This window comes from Toxotes jaculatrix, chromosome 2 (genome assembly GCF_017976425.1).
Source record: "Toxotes jaculatrix isolate fToxJac2 chromosome 2, fToxJac2.pri, whole genome shotgun sequence".
In the NCBI taxonomy this organism is placed as follows: Eukaryota; Metazoa; Chordata; class Actinopteri; family Toxotidae; genus Toxotes; species Toxotes jaculatrix.
In genome coordinates, this window is record NC_054395.1 from 23,099,775 (window position 1) to 23,122,099 (window position 22,325).

General features: G+C 39.2%; 2 protein-coding genes across 3 annotated transcripts; one reads left to right on the plus strand and one right to left on the minus strand.

Moving 5' to 3' along the window:
* Positions 1 to 6,923: 6,923 nt before the first annotated feature.
* Positions 6,924 to 9,343, minus strand: kcnk15 (potassium channel, subfamily K, member 15). The gene is made up of 2 exons (XM_041064336.1): positions 8,891 to 9,343; positions 6,924 to 8,736 (listed from the first exon to the last, which is right to left on the minus strand). Exons 1-2 carry the CDS (start codon positions 9,186 to 9,188, stop codon positions 7,733 to 7,735), a joined length of 1,302 nt encoding a protein of 433 aa, XP_040920270.1. The 5' UTR covers positions 9,189 to 9,343; the 3' UTR covers positions 6,924 to 7,732.
* Positions 9,344 to 16,465: 7,122 nt separating this feature from the next.
* ogfr (opioid growth factor receptor) lies at positions 16,466 to 21,905 on the plus strand. Of its 2 annotated transcripts, none has more exons than XM_041064315.1 (7): positions 16,466 to 16,754; positions 17,317 to 17,382; positions 17,474 to 17,555; positions 17,656 to 17,734; positions 18,498 to 18,564; positions 19,059 to 19,207; positions 19,297 to 21,905. In XM_041064315.1, exons 1-7 carry the CDS (start codon positions 16,629 to 16,631, stop codon positions 20,390 to 20,392), a joined length of 1,665 nt encoding a protein of 554 aa, XP_040920249.1. In that variant the 5' UTR covers positions 16,466 to 16,628; the 3' UTR covers positions 20,393 to 21,905. The 2 variants fall into 2 exon arrangements, with proteins under 2 accessions (XP_040920249.1, XP_040920257.1); XM_041064323.1 differs by having other exon boundaries at positions 16,619 to 16,758.
* Positions 21,906 to 22,325: the final 420 nt, after the last annotated feature.

Below are 22,325 nucleotides of genomic sequence, written 5' to 3' on the forward strand. Positions count from 1 at the left end.
ACAAATACTTTGTTTTGTATAGATACAGTGTGATGACTTGCACTTGCTAAACTCATTCATAAAATGTGAAACTATTTTTTAGTCTTTTGTGCAGCTTGAGACATTTTAATCAATAAAAATATAGTGTATAGACTAACCAGAGTGTACAGATGAATAGAAACAACTGTACATTCTCAGGCAATCAAAGAAGCCCTGTGATAAACACTAAAACTGTGACTAAAATGTTATTTTCTTTATCGATTAACTTGCTGATTATTCTCCTGATTAATTGTTTGGCTTATAAAAACATTTGAAAAATGTCGACAGAGGCCAGATGTCTTCAGTCAGTCTTCAGTCTTGTATTGTCTGACCAACAGCTCACAACCCAAAGATATTTCATTTACAATGACATTAAACAGAGAAAAGCAGCAAATATTCACATTTAAGAAGCCAGAGCTATGAAATGTTTGACATATTTTGCTTGAAAAGTAACATAAACGATATATACACATATATATATATATATATATATATATATATATATATATATATATATATATATATATATATATATATATATATATATATATATATATAAAAAGCTGTAATCTCTGGAGTTGAGAGACCATTTTGCCTGTGAAACAGAAATGGTCCCTCTCTCTGGGGCGATGAATGTCTTTTTTTTACGACAGCACTGTAAAAGAAACGTCTTTGTGACACACACCTACACAAACCACATGCACACACCACATACATACCTACACAAACGCACACAGGCAAAGACTTGACAGCCTCAGACGCACACATCCATTACTGACTTCCCAACAATAGCCTTTTACAGGCAAATAAAGGGTATTAGTGTAAAAGCTGTAAAAGCTGTCACACCTCCAGTTATATGTGTCAGACAGTCAAACTATGTGGAAAAAAAAAAAAAGAAACATGTCCGCCAGGAGATAAAAGAATCGATAAAGGAAAGAGAGAAAGTGAAAAGGGAGTGAGATTAGCTACATAGTGCTGTGTACACACTAGGATGCAAGCAGGCTAATTGCTCAGAGACCAACATAAGGCGCTGGGATGAGGAGCGTCAGCAGCTCTGATCGATTGTTAGAAGTTCTGGTGATGTGTGTGTGTGTGTGTGTGTGTGTGTGTGTGTGTGTGTTTGGTGTTTGGGGGGGTTATGAACATGTGGCCCAGGGATGATCAGTAGATGCAGTATTCTGATCCTTTACATAAATGGAAGTACAATTATGCAAGTTGTGCATTTAGAATCTTACTTAAGTAAAAACCTAATATCAGCAAAAATGTACTTAAAGCCGGTTTAATCAGTGTTTTTGTATTAGCAATGCGTCAGATGTGTGACGTGAAAGGTGTTGCTTATAGAGACAAATCCACAGAGAATTATTATTCTCAGCTGTACAACGTTTTTAAAGTATTTTCCAGCTCATTGTTTTGCTTTCTTTCATCAGCATCATTTTCAGGTGTAGTTGTTTGTGGTGAAAACGCTCTGAAAAAACACTGTACACCACCTACTCAGCACCAAACAGCAGAGGGACACAGTCAGCAAGCATAGGCAGAAAAATACTCCCTAGGAATGTTTTATTAGTATATATTATATTATTCCATTGGATTAATATTATTAGATTATACATGTACATGAATGCCTTGCTCATCCATCTCATCCAGCCAAATCCTTCATACAGTACACTATGGACCACGTAATCCATAACGATGCCTTATAATTTACAAGATGATCTCATAAATATATAATAAAATAAAATAAAATAAAATCGGTTGAAGAAAATAAAAAAAGAATTTATACCAAAATTCAAGCAGATTCGGGCAGTAACATCACACTGTTAAAATACTCCATTACCAGTAAAAATCCTGCCTTTAAAAATGTACTCCACTCCACTCCAATGTCGTGTACTACTTTTAGCTTGGTGTACCTAATAAACTGGCAGCTGATTGTATAAAGTGATCAGGTGTTAAAAGCATTTAGTTACTGCATCATACAGGAGTAAAAGTTAAGAGTTAAACGCAGAGCAGTAGAAGTGAAGGTCAAGTATTGTAGAGCCTGAGTAAACGTACTGAGTTTCCATCTACCTATGAATACTGTCTGTGACCACCTCTGTTAGATAACAAGCGAGATTAAAATATCACATTGTCTCGGTGATAATATAGATGATTATATCAGTTTAATTGATTATATGTCAATGGGAGACAGAAAATGTGAGGTGTCAGTGCCATTTGTTAACCACCGAGCAGCAGACAAAAATAAGCATCATTTACACTGCCACAGTGAGCAATGAGTATTGGCTATAAAAGATTCCACTTGTCATCCTCAGCCACCTAATTCCATTTCACACACAGATCAGTTGTATCAGTGGCAGCTCATCCTCATTTAAAACCATTAATGACTTTCCTGCAGAGAATTCAGCACAGTGGATGTGATTATTTTGTCTCGTTCTCTGTGTGTGTGTGTGTGTGTATCGATGTCCAATTTATTTGCTCACATATCAGTTTGAAGTAAGTGTTTAATTATTGTGTTGTTTGAGCTGCGTTGCAGCGTGTTCCGGGAACATTTGTAGTGAAATGAACGATGAAAGATTCAGCATATAAAATTCTCATATTGATACTGACCTCTATCCTTTCAGAAAGATCCTAATTGTTATTCATCATTGCTTACCTCCATCTTATACTCAGATCAGTTGTGGCAGGAGTAAAGAGGATGGGGAGGTGGGGAGTTAGGGGGGTAATGATGGCACACAAAGCTACAGCTGGGCAAATATAGGAGGCACATTGTGTGAGCCAACCAGTGTGTCACTGCCTCCCAGCGGCGAAAACTAAAGTTGCATGACTGTTGCATCTTCCATCAACCGTCAACCTTTGTTTCTCTGACTCTGTGTACTTGTGTGAATTATAGGATGATCAGAGAGGAGGAGTGGAGGAGTTTTCATTGAGAGAGGAAAAAGCAGAGGATTCGCCTCAGACTTGGCCTTGTATTCATCAAACTTTTAAGAATTACACATAAAAACTATTTAGGAGTTTCTAAAGAAAAAAAAAAAGTTTCTTTGCTGAGTCACATCACATCTCCGGAGCCAGGATATGACAGTTAAAGTATAAGACGCTTTACAAGCAACTTTCAAGTGATCACATCAGTAAGCACTCGGATCTACTCTATGCAGCTCTCTTAAATCTAAGTGCATTTTAAGTCAAGAGAAGTTTCATAAATAGATTTTATTCTTAAATAAGAATCTGATTTTTCATTTTTATTTTACTTTAATTTTTCACTTGAGCCCTAAATTTTACTTTTACTTTATATGTTTTCGGTTTGATAAAACAAAGACCCTGGGCTGTATGCTGCACACGTTCACAACCATCAGTGGCATATCTCACAATAAAGAGATCAGACGGGAGTTTGCTGAGTGATGGCAATAAAGATTTGGTTTAAAGCTTTCAATGCAGGCTTTCTTACAGTCATCAGTTGGTAAATGGTAAAGCAGAAGATTTAAAATTGACCCATTAGCTGTGTCACACAAGATGTATTTTGGCAGGAGTGCGAGCCTTATCTTGAATGTGTGTGAGTGTATAGGGGTGGGGGCGGGGGGGGATAACAGGATGTTAATATAATGTTACTTACAACAGACCACATTTTTATATATATTATCTCTCCAAAGACCACTAGCACCAGCTCCAATTTTGATGAGTCTCTATTTGATTATCCCTTTCAAGATCATTTTAGCAGCAGATGTAGCACCTTACTTTGATCTATGTCCTTCGGCACAAAAAAATAAAAATCCTCACAAAACCAAAAATTGTTTGGGCAGATTTAAAAAAAAAAAAAAAGGCTATATAAGATGAAGGGATTCTTCTGTCACCAGGGGGAATTTTCTCAGGTTTATGTTACGTTCTTGTATTAGGAAAGAAAGATCATTTCTTTCTGTTTTAGCCCACTTCAAACAAGAGTGAATTCTACAGTGGAAAGTGCAGCAATGATAATATATTGTATAGTACAAAAAGATTTAATTAGCAGCAGGATTGTACTCTGATTTAATTGAAATTCATCTTTTTTAACCCAAACCTCTCATCCAAGGACATGCAAATGAAACTGGCATGTGAAGTGGCCATCAGTCGAGCACCATGCCATGTAATTTGTAACTGTTTTAGCCTCTGTGCTATTAAAGGTTTGAGCATCTTTGCTGCAATCAATCCAAAACATGATGTGTCCTGGTTTTGTGCCAATAGGTTCTTTGTACCACTCAGGCAGTTCGTTTAATAACAGGTTCCCGGAAAATTAATATTTCAATCGATGCATTCGGTACGAACAATGTGGGCTAATTTGTATAAGAAATGATAGCTACAAATGTTGATTTGACAGATATTGATTGTCTAATGAAATTACAGCAAACAAGGCCAGTCAGTGAAAAAAGTGCCTGTGGATAATATAGGCAAAAAGTACAGCAGCTCACTCAGAGTTACATTTGTATTTTCCTTTGACTCTCTGCTTGAAACAGTGGTACTTGAGAGTTAATGGGATGTGGGACCTCTGCCACTGGGGGCCAATAAGACGACATTTCAGACTCAATTACTGCATCTCAGAGTATCAGGAAGAGTGTCGAAAGGATCAGTACCCAAGAAGCTGCTCCGTCTCATGTTAGATCACAGACTGGGCACTCTGTTTCTCTGTTGCTGTTGAATGTGGGCAAACACGGAGCAATAACCTCCTCAGTTATGAGTTATTGTCTATAAAAATGTTTTGATGCCTAATTAATGTTTTATCAGTGCTTTAACATTGATTAATGCTTTAACAATTGTTTAATGTTTGGAAAATCACTGAGCAATGATGAAAATACATTCAGAAGTATGATAATGGATTCACCTCACTTCAAAGAACGACAGGATTTTAACTAATTTTAATTTTTTTTAAAAGTGCATATACGTATTGATGTAAGTGATTCTGGTGCTGGCTTTACTTGGTATTAGATTAAGCATAATTTTATGATTTCACCCACCCCAACTTTCTGCTTTCATCTTCATACAACGACCACTTTGGACAGTTAGATTAATTTCTCTGTCTTTGATCTGAATCGAGGGTCTGAGGATAGAGGTATCATATGCTGTGCAGCCTGCAAATCCCCCTTGAGGCAAACTGGTGATTTGTGATATTGGGTTGTATAAATAAAAGATGATTTGTCTTATATGCTTCTTGTTCAGAATTTGTGAACTAGCTTGGTTTTGGATTTTTTTTGGATCCTTGATTCCTACAGCTTAACCAGTCCAGAGGGCTGGGAGTTTAAAGCCTGATTTCTGTACTGTTCGTAGTGTCCAAATTAAATCAAACTACACTTTTACTGATGAACACAGGGAAGAATATCAGCCAGATCACTGCTGCCATATGGACACATACTGCCCTCTAGTGGGTAAATGTTTCACATTACACTATGATATGTTCCTTAAATAGCCCCAAAGCATTTTCCCCTGCAGAGGGCCCCCTTGTCAAAGTTATTGTAATTTACTGCACCTCTTTTTCTCTGCCATCAGATCATACAGAATGATGAACATCCTTTGTATTAGAAAGCATAAGACCAACATACCGTACAATCTGACTTGTTGCGCACAATAAAGAAAGGTTCTTAACTAGAGCATGCGATGTGACAGCGTAAGGAAGAGAGTAAACGTCCGTGTTTCTACCCTGAAGCAGCCAGAGCAGATGGCATTTCATAACCAATCACCATTTCAGACTCTATTGCCCAATCAGTTTTACATTTATATGTAAAGCAGCCTACTATTCCAGCAGATCAACAGATGGCTTGAAATGTATGCTTGGGGACACTTATGTAAAGACTTCATGATTTCTGTTCCTCATTCCAGACCGAAAACAGGTTTTAAAAATAGCAAAGGGAGGCACTGTGCAGTCGTTAAGATACATGATGTGATTTTATCTCACGACAGTTGAGAAGGTGTGGTATTTAATGACTTGAAATATTGGCTACTGCGCTTAGAACAGAGGCATTTTTCTTATTTTTGTTGTTTATGGCCATTTTATTATTTACTTCATATCTCAAAAAGACAGATCTGTGGGTGAGTTATGAACCCAGAACAAAGTGTACACCTACGTCAAGCCCAGGACACAGATACATACTCACATATATGTACAATACAATACATACTATTGCATATAGTGGTTTAATCTATAACAATGCATTAGATTTCGTAAGGTAATCATAATTGTTTTATAAAAATCTGTGCACTGACAAGTAACTACAGCTTTCAAATAAATGCAGTGGAATAAAAAGAACAATATTTGGTAGAGTACAAGTACCTAAAGAACAATACTGGAGCATTGTTCTTTAGGTACTTGTACCAATACTGGAGTAAATGCACATAGCTCCACCCCCCCCCCCCCCCCCCCCCCCCCAGTGGTGTTTTCCCAGTAGGAATTGATTGGATGATTTGCAAATAAAAAAAAGTGTCAAACTTTAGTTTGAAACTGGGCTAAATAAGATGAAAAGTGATTTTTTTTTTAAGGTTAAATATAACCAATGTTTAAACCATCATTCTTCAACAAAATATTTATGGTTTAAAAACACTTCAACAAAGTCTTCTGACCTGTAAATAAATAAAAGGATTCATTGTTGGGTTTATCATGCACTGTATATTAGTTACCGTAATTCCTGTTGTCTCTAAAAGTTTATTTACCCCATTCTGGTACCTGTTCATCTGTACCGTTCCTGTGGTGTACAAGAAAAGGAAAAAGGAGAGTTAAGGCCTTTGAGTCCTATTTTTATTTAAATCAAAACTAAAGAAGTTCCAGTAGATTGAAACAGAGCAGAGGAAGACGAATGAACACAAAAGCTTGGCAACTTCATACAAATGTGAGTTGATTTCTTAAATCACATAATGAACTTTGCTTAAAATAAATACACTCACACATTTAATGGTGCTGTCCTTTGGTTTAATAAAACAATACTGTAAGAGACTGACTGCAAACCAAGAACAAGGAAACACCACCATTGTGTCCGGAAAATGACAACTTTTCCAGAACAGTGGGAAGTTCACTCGTAACCTGCTACATACCTGTTAAGTGCTACATCAGTTAAATTTGAATCAGTTATGTAACAAGTATAATCTCTATATAGTGCATCAGTGCTGAATGATGCACAGAAAAGTTATTCTGACATCCCCAATGATAAGTAATAAAAGGGTTTTTATTAAATTCACTGAGCTAAGACGCCACATATCTCATGTACTTGGTCAAAATTGTTTAAGGCTTTTTTAAATATATATATAAAAGTATAATGACATCTTCTAGCTATGGCATGAAAAATTTAGGGTTTTGTCTAAAACAGGAGCAGAGTCATTCACATACCTTCACTGAAAAGTTACAGTCAATGAAAAGCACTATAACCAAAATACTTTAGTTAAAATTGTAGATAAAAAGCCCAACCTTCACACAGCACTCGTGCATTCACATTGTGTGCTATACATTCTCTTCTGCATGCACTGCACTTTGGCTTCTACATGCAAGGAAAACAGCAGAGTCACATACATAAATAATGGCAAGATGAAAGAAGAAAAGAAATCCCATTTTGCTTTACAAATAAAATTATTTTCAATAGCCACAACAGACAACTTACTCAGTTAACAGAATCATCAGCTGACATGCACAAAAGAAATATAACACAAAATACAGTGTCATTGAAAATACTGTTTACAGTCAGTGCAAACACTTTCCCTCACTACATGGTGCTCTTTACACTGACTTCCTTCTTGAACGAGGGAACTCTCGGAAGCTATGCCCAGGTGAGAGTGTGCTTCCTGGGGACGAGAGTCCAGTGTTGTCCCTGGAACCCGGCGAGCAGCCCTGGATCCTGTAGGAGACCGAGTTGTAATAAACAGAATTGATATGGCAGCCATGGTGTTCACTGTGGGACACAAGGGGACTATCACAAATCCCTAAGCGATAGCATACACAAGAGCAGAGAGAGCTGAGGCTCGACTCTGGCCTGCATCCTCCTCCCTTGATCTGAAAATGTAGCCTGTGTGTGCAGGGGCTTCTTCGCCTCTCCTGATCCTCCGCTGGGGAAGCAATGAGGTTGGTGCGGCTGGTTCCTTCCTCCATTGGGAGGAACAGCGTGCTGTGACTGTGCACTACATTGCTCCTGTTCCTCTCCCTGTGGCTGCCTCTGCTCTGTTCACCTACAACATGGAGGCCCACAGCCCCATCCAGAAGGCCTCTCTCCCGCTTCAGTGACGCCCTCTCTTGAGCATCTCTCCTCTCATCCTCAGTGTTCATGGTGAGGAAGCGAAGCACCACGAGATTAAGGAAGGCCCCAATAACAGTTAGCCCCACCAGGATGTACATGAAACTGAACGCCACGTAGGGAGTTTTCTCCTGGAGGTCCTCCTTTTTCTGCAAGGCCACAAAGTCCCCAAAACCAATCGTGGTGAGTGTGATGAAGCAGTAGTAGTAAGCGTGGAAGAAGCTCCATCCCTCAAAGTGGGAGAAAGCTGCAGCTCCCACACACAGTGTTCCAATGCAGGACAGGAAGCCTACCAGGACCATGTTCTCCATGGACACTTCAGGGCGTCGAAAGCCCATGCACTGTTTCGCCTTATGGAGGAGGTATCGGACAAATGTGTTCATCCTTTCTCCCAGGCTCTGGAACATGACCAAAGTGAGAGGAATGCCCAGTACAGCGTAGAACATGCAGAACACCTTTCCTGCATCTGTGCCCGGTGCTGCATGTCCATAACCTTGATGCAGAGTGATGAAAATTAGAATAACATTGTGAATAACACACCCTTAAATTCTGTAGTCATGTCAATGCTCCACTGTAAACACTACAGCAACTGAGTAAAACAGTAGGATTAAAAAAAAAAAAAAGATGGATGCATTACATTAGCTTACCAATGGTGGTGATGACTGTTATGGCAAAGTAAAAAGAGCCAGCAAATTTCCACTGTCTCCCGGCGCGATGGGGCTCAGCTTGCAGCACCACTCGCTCGATTTCGCGGTAGTCGTCCTCGGAGAAGCGATACTTCTTCTTCATCTCGTTGCGCTTCTGCTCCAAGATGCGCCTGCGGGCGCTCTCCGACTCGGACTCCAGCGCGTCAAACACCGCGGCGCCGACCAACAGATATGAGAACATGCAGAGGATGAGCGACAGGGTCCGGACGTTTTGCTTCTTCATCCTCGGCGTCGGCATGAAAGTCGGGGGCAGACTGGCACAGTTACAGGTGGTACTATTCCTCAGCGTAGACTCCACATTGGTGGTGCAGCCTGTTGCATGAAACGTAGCAGCACGAGAGGCGTGCGGAAAAATAAAACCTGGAAATCTATCTTACCAGGTCCAAATATCTTGTTGATATAAACGCTCATATTCTGCGGTGCGCATTGAGAGCGATAGATGCTCTCGACACGGTCATCTGTTTAACAAAGTGGCCTCAGCTTGCCTCTTCGCATGCGCAAACCAGTCACCAGTAAAAATCAGTGTGTAATGGAATATATGCATAGGACGCATAGTAAGCTTTGGCACCAGTGTTCGGTCTTATCACACCTATGTGCAACAAGTGAAGTCCCGACTCGACCCGGCTGATGCCAGTCTAACCAGGGGAGGGGGGGGGGTTGGGTTTTACCATGGACAGCAACCAGTGGGATTTCACATTTGAACTGGCCTTGAAGCTGCGCATCTCAGGTAGAGACATCCAGAAGCTGAGAAGCTTTTTTTTTATCATATCTATCCATATATCCACGACAACTGAAATCACAGAGATCAACTCAGTAATCCTGTTTCATCACTAGCCTAAATGCTGTGTATTATGTACACATAGTACATGTGTAAAATATGTGATGATGAAAGTTTTTTTAGACCTTGTAGTGATGTCATCCCATGTTACAAGAAAACAAAACAAGAAAAATAAAGTGGACTGTGAAATTTTTAAATCAAGGAGCAACAAAAGTGAAAGGAAAAGCATTAATAATACAGGCGAATATAGGCGAATATAGGCAAATATAGGCGAACCAATGTACCAACCTAATATACATATGAATGGGCAATTATACTTTTAAATATAGACACACACACACACGTATACACGTTAGAGAAGATTTTGTTATGGGGCCCTGTCAGGAAAAATAGATGCAGATTTACTTGTCTGTTTCTTTGGCTTTATGATTTAAGTCTTTGTCAGTTTTAAAACATACTGATCACTTTATTTTCATGGATATACAGTATGTGTGTGTCACATCAGAGAACCGATGCATCTATGTACAGTGGCTAAAGAAACGCCATCGCTACACTAGATGCTTCTGGAAACCTACTGTAGGTGATGCTGGTTGCCATGGTTACAATACCAGAAGCACAGACTTGGACTGTCAGTGAGGTTGAAGCTAATATGTTAAGCGTAATGATCCAGGCCCTCGTTCATGCTGTCCCTGCATCACAACATGTGAACAATTATCATTGTTCAGGCTGGATTTTTCTGGTCAAAGATGTTAAGAAAAGACATTTCCCACAGTTGTGTCAGACACAAACTGAGCAGGAGCATCCCCCTTGTGTCACAGAGGGTATTAACAGCTCCAACAGGGTATTGCAGGTGGATTACTCTGTGTTCTTTTGTTCCTCTCAGACAGAGCTACCTGCTGTTGGTGGCCCTGTTTTTTTGTGTTAAGTGGCTAAATCAGCACACTTATATCCCTGTTGTGATTCAAACCAGCTCTCCATAAATCAATTACATCACAGCTGATAAGAGAGGAACCTCAAGCCCTAATAGCCACCCATCAATCCACACAGCTTGTATTCATATCCTTTTCAAAGCCCAAGGACCTGGAACAAAATGAGGAGGCCCATCAATCCCCCTCGGGCCTGGGCTTGAGGATAAGTATTCTAACTCAAAGAGATGCTTCATTGATTTAGTTTTGCTCTCTGTGTTCTCTATCACACACATATATTACCATGAAATTAACAAGGAACAATGAAAATAAATAAAGTGGATTATGGAAACGCCATCCTTGAGCCACTTTGGCTCATAATGCCTCTTGCTTCTTTCTAATATTTATTCTATTAAATTTTATTCTATTCTGACAAATAAAGACACAGGAGGTACTTAAAATTATTATACATGTCAATGCCAACATTTGTTGCATTATTATTATCTCCATAAGGGCTGCTGAATGATAGCTGGATGGTTAGGAAAGGCATTCCTCTGGGAGAATTTTGTAAAGATACAGTAAAACTCTTTTTTTTTTTATCACAAAATCACAAAGATCTCCTTGGTGTGCGTGGTGATGCTAAGAATACGCAGATGGTACAAAACCATTTTAAAGATGCACATGGCATCATGCAGAGAAAAAAGGACTTTGTGCTTGAAGGCACATTTCCCCACTAAATAAAACCCATCTGCCAATTCTGTCACTACAAAAATGCAAATCTGGCAAAATCGTAGAAAAGGCTTATAAGAATTAAGCTCCTCTGTAAAAGCCAAACTTTTAGAATGGCAAGGGGTTTTTTAGCAGGGAACAGCAGCTGTGCTTTGACAAGGATAGGAGAAAATTGCAGAAAAGGACAACACAGGAGTGTAAGATTAAGAAGCAGCTTGACACAGAGAGAGAGGACGTGCGTGCAGATAAACCTGTTAGTGAAAGAAGTCAGTGAAGAGGATGAGGACCTAAAGGCACCAAGATATGGACAGCTGTGAATTTAACAGCAAAGGCTTTAATCAAGATAATGATCTGCTGGCTTCCTTTGGTTCAAGGATTTGATTTAGGACATGAACTGTATCAGAATCTGAATTTGCAATTTAGAACTGGGAGTAGGCTGAAATGCTGCGTCTTAAACTGACAAAGAAATATTAGAAAAAATTCAGTTTCTCATTAAAGGCTTCCCAAAAACCTAATTTTCTTCTGTTTGAGACTCCTTTTGGCAAAGATGATGCTAAACCCCTATGGGGCTGTTTCTAGTCATCGTCATCTTTATCATTAAATATGTAGATTATGAGCCTGTATACAAAGATTACTAAAGAAGAATCCTTACCAACTAATGGATACAGCCATAATTCAAAATGTAGATCAATTTTGCTATGCTATTATTCAGCACAATCTCAACCACAGTTAACACCTAAACTCTACTGAGCAGATGTTGTACAGGAGCAGGATGACTGAAATCACACTGGATGTACAATACACACAAAGCAAGAGAAGCACAACAGGAGGATAACAGGGATAAGTAGGCTTTGGTGTCATGATACAGTGTAATAAACTGTCCTCATGTGCTAGCTGTAAGGAGGAAGCAAAAAAAAAATACGCCAAATCTTTTCTCAGACCAAGCTTGTGAGAAAGAAATATGTACAAAGAGAAACGGGATTACAAGTTGTAAAAATGCAGATAGGTTTACTGTCCTTGGACATTGCCCTCGACATATTTGTAATTACTAAAGCTCCAGGACTGAACAGACTTTGCTCAGTTGTGTGTGAGAAATTGTTTTGTCAGCTATAGTGTTTGCAGTGTCAAGAATGTATTTTCAGTCTCAACGTTGAAAGCTCTGGACAAACCTGACGACAATGCGAAACCACCAAAGACTGGACAAAGCACACATAACTGTTTTCACCCACATAAACAGAGTCATGAGATCAGTCGTCACACCCAAAGCATAATCACAATCAGCTCGGCAGCTGCAATTTGTGTCCACACCTTAAGCCAACATTGATAAGAAGTCCTACAATTCCATTACAACTGCGCAAGTTCATATGCTGCAATGCTGAGATATGATCAAACTTGATACTTGATGGAGCATGGGGGTGGGATTTGTCAAAGTCCATTGTAAAGTATTAACTTTTAAACTCAAATCATTCTTGTTTTTACAAGGCAGGCACAGGTAATAAATGCAGAGCATCATATAGTGACAGGTATTTTTCCATGCAGGTAGTGCAGCAGTGATACCTCAGAGATGCACCTACTGCATTATGGTACAGCAACCAAAATACATATGAGTTTGCGTTCTTGCCCAAAGTTAAACCGCAGAAGTAATGGCATGTCAGCTTTCTTCACACTACAACTCTCAGACATATACTGTATGTTTTTTGGATGTAATCTCTTCAGAAATACTTGCACTAGAGTAAGCACATAACCTAACAAAAACTGTTTGACCTGTCAAAATAGAAAAAGCTTCCCTTCATCAATACAGGAAAACATACCAGGTAAGACAAGCAAGAGTGAGGATTATCCCCTCAGATCTGTCAGTGACTGACTGAGTTATATTTGGGGCCATGCTACAACACCCACAGGCCTGTCTATTTTGCACTTTGTCTACGTGGGAGGCCAGATTTATTTACAACCATGGATGAATTACTGAACGGTCTTACCTGGCACAGGCTCAGGGTCCCAAGGGGTCAGGGTGTCCTTTTTCTTCAACTGCAAAATATCCCAGAAAAAGACACAAATTTACTAAAATGAGACATAAAACAACCACAAAGAGATGCCAAACAGATTATTAAACTATTGTTTGCTTTTGATTGAAGAGTGCTACAGAAGTGCCCTGTGACTGATTTACATTTTACTAAAGTCGTAACTAGTAAAGACATTCCATATGTTTTAATGCTAGTCTTAATAGTGAAATCCTGATTATTAAATCAATTTGGAATTAGCTAGTAGTTGGCACATTGGAAGGGCTTTATACACAAACCTAGCCATGAATCTTCAAGGAGCTGGGGCAGCAGTCCTGATGAGCAGAATTCCCCCAGAAGACCCTCTATTAGTCTATGTTTATATAATTATTATAATCTCTGTGTTGATCTCTCTGAGAATAAAGCAATAGAGGATCCATTTTATGAAGCAGAGGCACTAAATAGCAACAGCAAATACTGGATGCTTGCAGAGCCCTCTGGTTTCCACAGTAACTAGAACCAAAAATAGAAACCCACACCAGCGGCCATTCAACACTGAATCCCCTGTGATAATGCAATATTCTATTTATACCTTCAGATGGTGAAATACTCCCATGTATAAACCTATCTGTCTGGCTGGTGTCAAAAGATCATGGTCCAATTATACATTCTCTGTGCTGTGGGTCCTTACAGTATGAAAACTAAATCAAACATGAGACAGCAATACTGAAAATGTTACACACATCTAAGACACAAATTTAAATGTAGATTTCCTAACTTTCTAATAGCAGACAGCCTGTTACTTAGCAGTGACTGGTTAGACTAGTAGAACCAGTTATACAATGGTGGTTTCTGACCAACTGACCAGCTAGCAGCATTCAGATAAGTTCTTTCCAGCTTTTCCTTTAAAAGCTGCAGTAGGTCAGAAAATTTGGTGAAAGGTTTTGAGAAACAACCCTGGATTGGTTAGGAATGAGCCCACTGGGCACAGGCCCAGTAAGCCAAGTAGCCAAGAACCTCTAAGACCAGAACCTCTAAATTAAATGGCCTTCAAACAACTACAAAGGCACACGTGACAAATAAAAAACAGACAAAACATCTACAAAGACATGTAAGAGTACAAGAGATGCAAAACAAGTACAACAAGACACAAAGCAAGTATGACTTGACACAAAATGATTCCAAAGAGATGAAGAACAACCAAAATAGATGAGATTAGATGCAACAAATAAAACCAAAACAATTAAGAGTAGGCAGAAAATGACAACAAAGGTATAGACTACTGAGTGGGCCATAGCAGAATGGTGAGACTATGAAGCCAGTGAGGCCAGTAATGGCAATTTGGCCTAAGAGGACACAGTGTAGATATCAGAACAGGTCAAGTTGCCCAGTATCTGAGCAAAAATAATAAACACATGCCTTATTCCAGCTTGTCAAGAGAGGATTTGCTACTTTAATTTGATTTGATAGTAAAATGACAAATTTTGTTGCTGTTGATCAGACAAAACAAGAAATTCAATGACATCACCTTGGACTTGCAATAAGCATTTTTCACTTCTTTCTGTAATTTTAGAGACAAAAGTATGAATTAATCATTTATAGTTAGCCATGCCTCATTTTCTCTGTAGTGTTACATCAAACATTTCATCTCTCAATGCACAGGTTTTCTGCAGTGTTTGTGGTAAAACTTTAGAGGTCATAATCTACTACATTATCTCACTGTCTCTCATGGGTATGAGCACAGCTGTCACCTCATCCCAAACCAAACACAGCCCCACAGACATGGAAGAGTTACAGGGGCTGGTTTGCTCATTTTTACGTCTGCCCCAACAGCAGTATAATCTTTGGACTTAAATGATGAACATGTTATAATCTCAACAAAGTTTCCATATCCACATTATCACTAAAGGTCAGAAAAACAACAAACAAAAGTCACAAACCATGGAATCACATGAGGTGAACACTGGAAAGCAACAAACACAGGAGGTGGCACAAGGACAACATGGAAGAGGAACAAGGAAATCAGAGGAGTATATATACAGGGTTACCTGATGACAAAACCAGGGGCAGGTAAGTGATTGGAAGTAGGTGTGGGTGAGGAAAACACAAGGGGTAATGGGGACAAGAGAAGTGAGTATTTCAAAATAAAACACAAAATAAGACATGCAATACTTTTAACAGGATATTGCATTTTAAACAGGGGCATGCCAGTGAACCATTTATTGCAATTTATTTATTATTTATTGCTCTTTATTCTTTACAAACTTTGCTCAAACCCACAGAACTTTATTTTATTTTCCAGTGGAGAAACAAAAGTTTCCATAGACACCAAATGGGTCAGGGTGAATTTAGGGGATATGTGTGTAAAATCATTTACAAGATATTTAGAGTATTTTCAATATATTCAAAGTCTTGGGTTTGAAAGTAACAAAGAGCTGGGAGAAAGTGACACAAAATATATACATGTGATTGTCATATAGAGTAGAATAAGATTTAACAACCTTAAAGCTGCTTAAAGGAAAAAATAAAAAGCCATAGGTTAATAAAATAGTTACTTAAATCATGTTACTTTATTTAGTAATATTAATTATGAATTTGTTAATTTATTGGTAACCAATACAACTATCATAGCATGGCTGCTTTTGGTGAAACAGGCAAACTGTCAAGTGCAGCTTTTATTACCATGAACCAATAAAGCCAGTGTGCTGCCTTCAGGCTGTGTAGGAAAGTCGAAAAGTTCATTAGAAAACACGTTGATAACATATAATTACATGTCAAATAACTCTGCAGTGTTGTGAAAGCTATCTAAATACTTGCAAATACTTGCGGACCAACAAGGAATAAATACCATCCTGGGGCCCAGATGATCAGGAACTCTTCCATACTTTAAGTGCAGCTACATGGTCCCACCGAGCAGTTAAAAATACAGGTGTAGGGTTTTATACTCTCAAACACAAATAGCCACAAAAGCTACGCTTTTAAAGACTATTTCCGTTTCGGATTCAAGTAACGGCGGACGCAATTGTGTGTCAAGTGGTGTGAGTTTAGATATTTGCTAAGTAAGGGGGGAACTTGAAGGCAGCGTCAGCACTGCAGCCGCCAACGCTGCCGCTGTCTGACGATGGTAGACTGTAAAGACGGATGGTCAGGGCCGTCCCCGTCTAACCTGATCATGCAAGTGTAACTTGACTCATGTCAGTTTGTAGCGCTAAACCTGGTTTAACGTTTAGTCAGCTTTGGTTCGTCATATAACTGTGTTTGTAATAATGGAGGACGACTGTGTTTGCGAGTACGACTCGACCTGGGACACAGAGAGTGATGGAGACGACCCGGCCGGAGAGAGCCAACCCCGTCGGTCAAGTCAAGACAAAAACAAATCCAGTTGGAATTTAGTACGTGCTTTCATTACTTCTCAGACATATCGTAACCTGCCTTAACGCTGTCATAGCGGGGAATATGTTGACTTCTGACTCATTGCTTTTTCACCCGGCCAGGCGTGTGTATTATTACCATGACTGGAAAGCTAATGTTAGCTTTATGCCTGACTGCTGCGGGCTTGCTAACTAGCCTAGCTAGGCGCTGACGTTAGCTCACTTTTAAGCGATCAAAAATAGCTGCCGTTTCGTTTATGTTTATGTTGGGCTGCTTACAGTGATAACTGTTCACAGTTTGTAATTCATAGTTAGAACTGAGGAAAAAAAAAACATTTGTTAAGTCTTTTTGTCGGAGTGGGAAATTGATTAGCTTGGCCTCATATTTCAACTTGTATAACACTGGTTTCTACTGTCATTACAGGTTGAGACATAATTAGAAATGAGAACACGGCTTTTCATAGATGTTTTAAACTAGGATGCATCGGCTCTGAATAATAATTCTACCCCTTTCCGAACATATACACAGTTTGTGCAACGGTGAAACATTTGATAGTTATTTTACTTTCACTTTTGCTTGCAGTGGCACCACACGCCCAGGAACATAAGGGCAGCAAAGGACATGCAGAACTACAGAAGAGGATATCCAGTAAGTAACAGCCAAATGTTGCAGCAAAATAATAATAATAATCTACAATAACTGAGAGTGATCAAATCATGTTTTGTTTTTTTGTCAACAGAATCTTACAGATGATGAATGCTCAGAAGACAAAATGAACAATTTGCAGTTTTATCTCAATAAATTTCCCTCTGCACCTGATGGTAACATATTTAGACGTTCTTACAAGATATTTTCAGTGTTTTGTGAAAATGCGTGGCTGTGTGTGGAGTTACATTCTGCTTTCTTTCTCATTTGGCACAGATGTCTACATTGAGTCATTTCTTAAGGAATGGAAAAATGACTATAAAAGACTGGAGAGAGTTCACTCGTACATTCAGTGGTATGTACTGTTCAAACTTTTCGGTGTGTGTTTTTGTCATGTCGTATCTGAAGCAGCAGAGTCAATGTCATCTTATTTTCTGGCAACCTGATGACCTTGTAGTCTGAGTCCTGTTACACACACTCCTAAGTGAGGAATGTGCTTGAGTTGTCAAATACCAGTACATGAACTGTCTCCCCAATCCATACTACATACTAAATCTGAGCTCGTTTTAAGTAAGTAATGTGGTCCCACTGGAAATGTGACAAAATGAAGTATAATCAAAACAGCTGAATGCAAGAAAATGCTTGATTTTTGATTATCACACAGTGCTTTGCACAGCTGGAAACAAATAAACTTGATTGTGGATGATAGTGAAAGAACATACGTGACAACTCAGAAAACAAACAAGAAATATTACATTCTTCTGAGTTTAATTGAGAGTGTCATTCTAATCCTATGACTGTTTTCTAGTCTTAGCCATCATTACAGCTTGCCAAAAGAGAAACTGAGATTAAGTTGATTCCAGTGAAATCCAGAGGGATGTCATGCTGTTAGCACAGTGTTTTTGAGTTCTTTATGTTCAGGATGTCTTTTGTGAATTCACAGGGCTTCAGAGTTGTATGTGGTCTTGTTCTGGGGTGAAGCACCAAGGACATATTTTATGTTTGGGTTATAAACAGTTGCAGGGACAGCTGACGTCATCTTCATTGGATTAGAGTACAGTTTCATTAGATGCTAATTGGTTTTGTGTTGTCTCTCCTGAATCCTCTGCCACTGTAAGGTTGTTTCCACTGCGAGAGCCTGGGGTTAATTACATGGCTTCAGAGCTAACCAAGAAGGAAATTGAGGTAAGAGTAGAACAGTTCAACAGTGACTTGTACTTTCTGGCACAACGTGAAGCAACACATAAAATGTATTTGACCATTTATGGTCATATCTTTGAAGGGCACAGGCCAGAATCAAATGCCATACAATGAGCCAAAGCATCAGTGTATCTCTGATTGTTTGGGTAGAAATGTCATATTAGAAAGGCTCCAAATGCCATTTTGAATCAACCAGAAAACTAAAAAGCTGTCATAGTCTCTCTAAAATCACCTCAGTCGTCGCTTAAGTGATAAATTCTGTCCAGAACAAGCTACAGAAGTTAAACCTTTCGACCACAATGCCGATGCTTTTAAGACACATACACCTTTGTTGCATGTCACACTTCTTCTGTCCTCTCGTTTTCTGTCACCTTATTATTGTCCACTATCAAAACTATGGCAAAAATGCCCCAAAAACAGCTTTAACAGCTTGGTTTTCAGAGTTTCAAATCTTTATCTCCACTGCATGTGGTCCTCAGGCTTTTAAGAAGAATGAGGACGCCAAAAGAAGACTAGTCGAGTCTTACGAGCTCATGTTGGGCTTCTATGGAATCCGTTTGGTCAGCAAAGAGACAGGTGAAGTGAAACGTGCCGAAAATTGGAAGGAGCGCTTTGGAAACCTGGAGCGGTAAATATTAAATATTCTCACATAAGGAACTTCAGAGGTGTGTACTTTTTCGTTTGTAATTTCAGCTTCAACTGTCTAATCTCTTGCAGGAATATGCACAACAATCTGCGCATCACTCGCATCCTGAAGAGCCTTGGAGAGCTGGGATTTGAGCACTATCAGGCCCCACTTGTGCGCTTCTTTCTGGAAGAGACACTGGTCAAGAAGAACCTTAGCAGCGTTAAACGCAGTGTGCTTGACTATTTTTTGTTTGCCGTGCTGGACAAGCAGAAACGCCAGGAGCTTTTGCGCTTCGCCTACCTTAACTTTGAGCCAAAGGATAAGTTTGTGTGGTGTCCCAGAAAGATTCAGAGACAATTCAGGAAGCCAGAGAAGAGACTGGATGCCATTGGGAATGGAGATGGGAAGGATGAAGTGTATGCACCAGGTAAAATCAAAGATGGAGTGGCAGCTGTGCAACAAAAAGAGGATGGATTGGATAATGTTTCAAAGGTTCAGAAAGGAACTGATAAGACAGGAAGTAAAGACAAAAACAAACCGTCAGAGGCAACACGTGAGCAAAAACCGGAAGCTGATGCTGTCGGTAATGGAAACACAGAGGCTGAGTCTCATAATGAAATTTCTGGCAATGGAAACGACTCCACAGATGAAGTTGATGAAATGGATCACTCGCCCTGCCACACCGAGACTGACACCGACACTGACACCGTGGCTGCAAAAACCAAACCCAGCGCACACACTGAATTTACCGACAACTCAGAGGACACCATCCCGGATCCAGGCAACGGTATGCAAGATGGGGACATAGACACTGAGAAACCACTGAAGAAGAAGAGAGAAGATCACAAGGTGCTGCCCAGCAACAGCTTCGCTGGGGATTCAGCCAGTGGGCAGATGGAGGAAAAAGCTGGAGCTAATAAAGCCACTGGTCAAACGAGCCCATCGACGCAAACCCCACTTAAGACCTCAAAACACTCACCCTCTCCTTCTTTGGGAAGAGGAGAGAAAATTCCAAGGACTGATTTTAATCAAGTGCCAGATAAAAAGGAAGAAGAAGACAAGTCACAGGAAAATGTGTCAGCAACAAATGGGTCACTGACGAGCACCGGCAAACCTGTGGATGAACAGACAAATGGGAAGGAGTTGGAAGATGCTGATATGGCATCAAACCCCTCGAGCTCATAACAAAACGTGGGCAATTCATGAATAAAGTGGATGATTGGAGAAAATACAAAAATTTGAGATGAAATGAAACTTAATATAGGGACAGAGTATGACTTTAAAAAAGACTTTCTGGGCCTTATTTCTACGATATTTGATGTTTAGATATCAGTTCTTTTCACTTTATGATCATATATGGAATGATTAATTCACCAAATGTGGGAACTGGATGTGACTCAGTTTCCATGTGGCCATCAGATAATATTAAAGGATAAGACTCATGATATTCTGTAATTTTGCTTTGCTCAGCAAATCCCATGAAAAGACCAGAAGCGACAGCACGTTAGTTGGTCTCTCAGTACTTTCTGGCTTCCCTGCGCTGTCTGTGGCATTTTGGTTAATATTAAAGACATGGATCTTTAAAAAGTCAATAATATATAGTTTTACTTTTTTTTTAAAAAAGCTATATATTCTTACAGTGGGTTTTGCAAGTGTTACTCAAACAGGAGTAAACTGTGATGGTGGATTTGGGAACATCTACAGCAGCAGGATGGTGTATTCAGTAAACTCCAGTGCCCACGTTTATTACAATGAAGGAACATGTCACCCAGTGCCACACTGTGACTCATTTTTGTGTTTAATAGTTTCTGGACAACTTTGCAAGATGGCTCAAAGGAATAAACTATAATCAGGCTTTGGCTATACATGTGATACTTGTGCATTTGGATCGTTGTTTGTTTTGGTCTTTTCATGGGATTTTTTTTTTTTTTTTTTTGCTAATAAGAAAAATATAGAATATTACCGGACTTATCCTTTCTGATAGTAATGACTGCGACCGTCGGTGACTGATATTAAATATCACTACAGAATACATAAAGCACTGTTATTACTGTATGTCACTGAAATGATGATTTAAGCATTTTTAACACCTTACTACTTTCACTATTGAACAGTTTTTTTGCACTGAGAAATAATTGGAAGAGCTTTTTCCCGCCTCTTTTGAGCTTTCTTTTTTAAATGTAAGTAAAAATTTCTTCTGTACTGGTTTATGTTTTCTGCTGGACTCTGCTGATCAAATGGATTTAAGACTGAATGTCACTTAAGTTATATTTCATTAATGTTGCTCGTCTGTATGTTTTCATGCAGACTGGGGAAGTAGACTTTTGAAGAACTGCCAAAAATGAGATAAGACTGATTGATTGTACGATGCGTATTTGTCCTCTCGGCAGAAATGATGAAGCTTTGGCTGTAATTTGAGGTCCACTGGGTGTTAATTTGGGACAACTGCAGACCCTGAGTATTTACACGCCAGGGTGCTTATATTGATGCATTGAAGTTATGGTATTTACATAATGAAGTCCTAATAATTTTACAAAAATGTTGAAATCTTTATATGTGATTTTTTTTCCCAAGTAAATACCTGGCTGTCAACAAAGCAGAATAAAGTTATACTATTTTCTGATGCATTTGTGGCACTGATGTCTTTAGCCGAAGTCTGAGTCCTGTTATTATTTTTATTAAAGTGCAGTTGTCAGGATAACACTGTCACTTTTGCTCCTATTTCTGAGATTCGGTTTTTTGATCTCCCAGTGCAGCAGCACGTAGTCAGAAATACTGGTCCTCCCCCATCAAACAGACTGAGCCTCAGTGAAGTGGCATGACTCACGAGAAGAAAGATGTTGAACTTAGCCACCGATACAACACAACTTCAGACCTCATGATCAGTGTGGAGTTGAGGGTGTGAGTGAGGATGGTGAAAAAAGAAATAAATAAAATATATATATATATATATACACACACACGCACTGTTGGAGTTTTAGCTTGCTGTTTGTTATCGCATTGTCCATGCCAGCCTCTATCTATAGATCTACCCATCCACACTTTGGAATATTATAAATAAAATTCTCAACACATTTTGTTGGAGTATTTGAAGTGTTAGATCAGCTCAGACTATGCT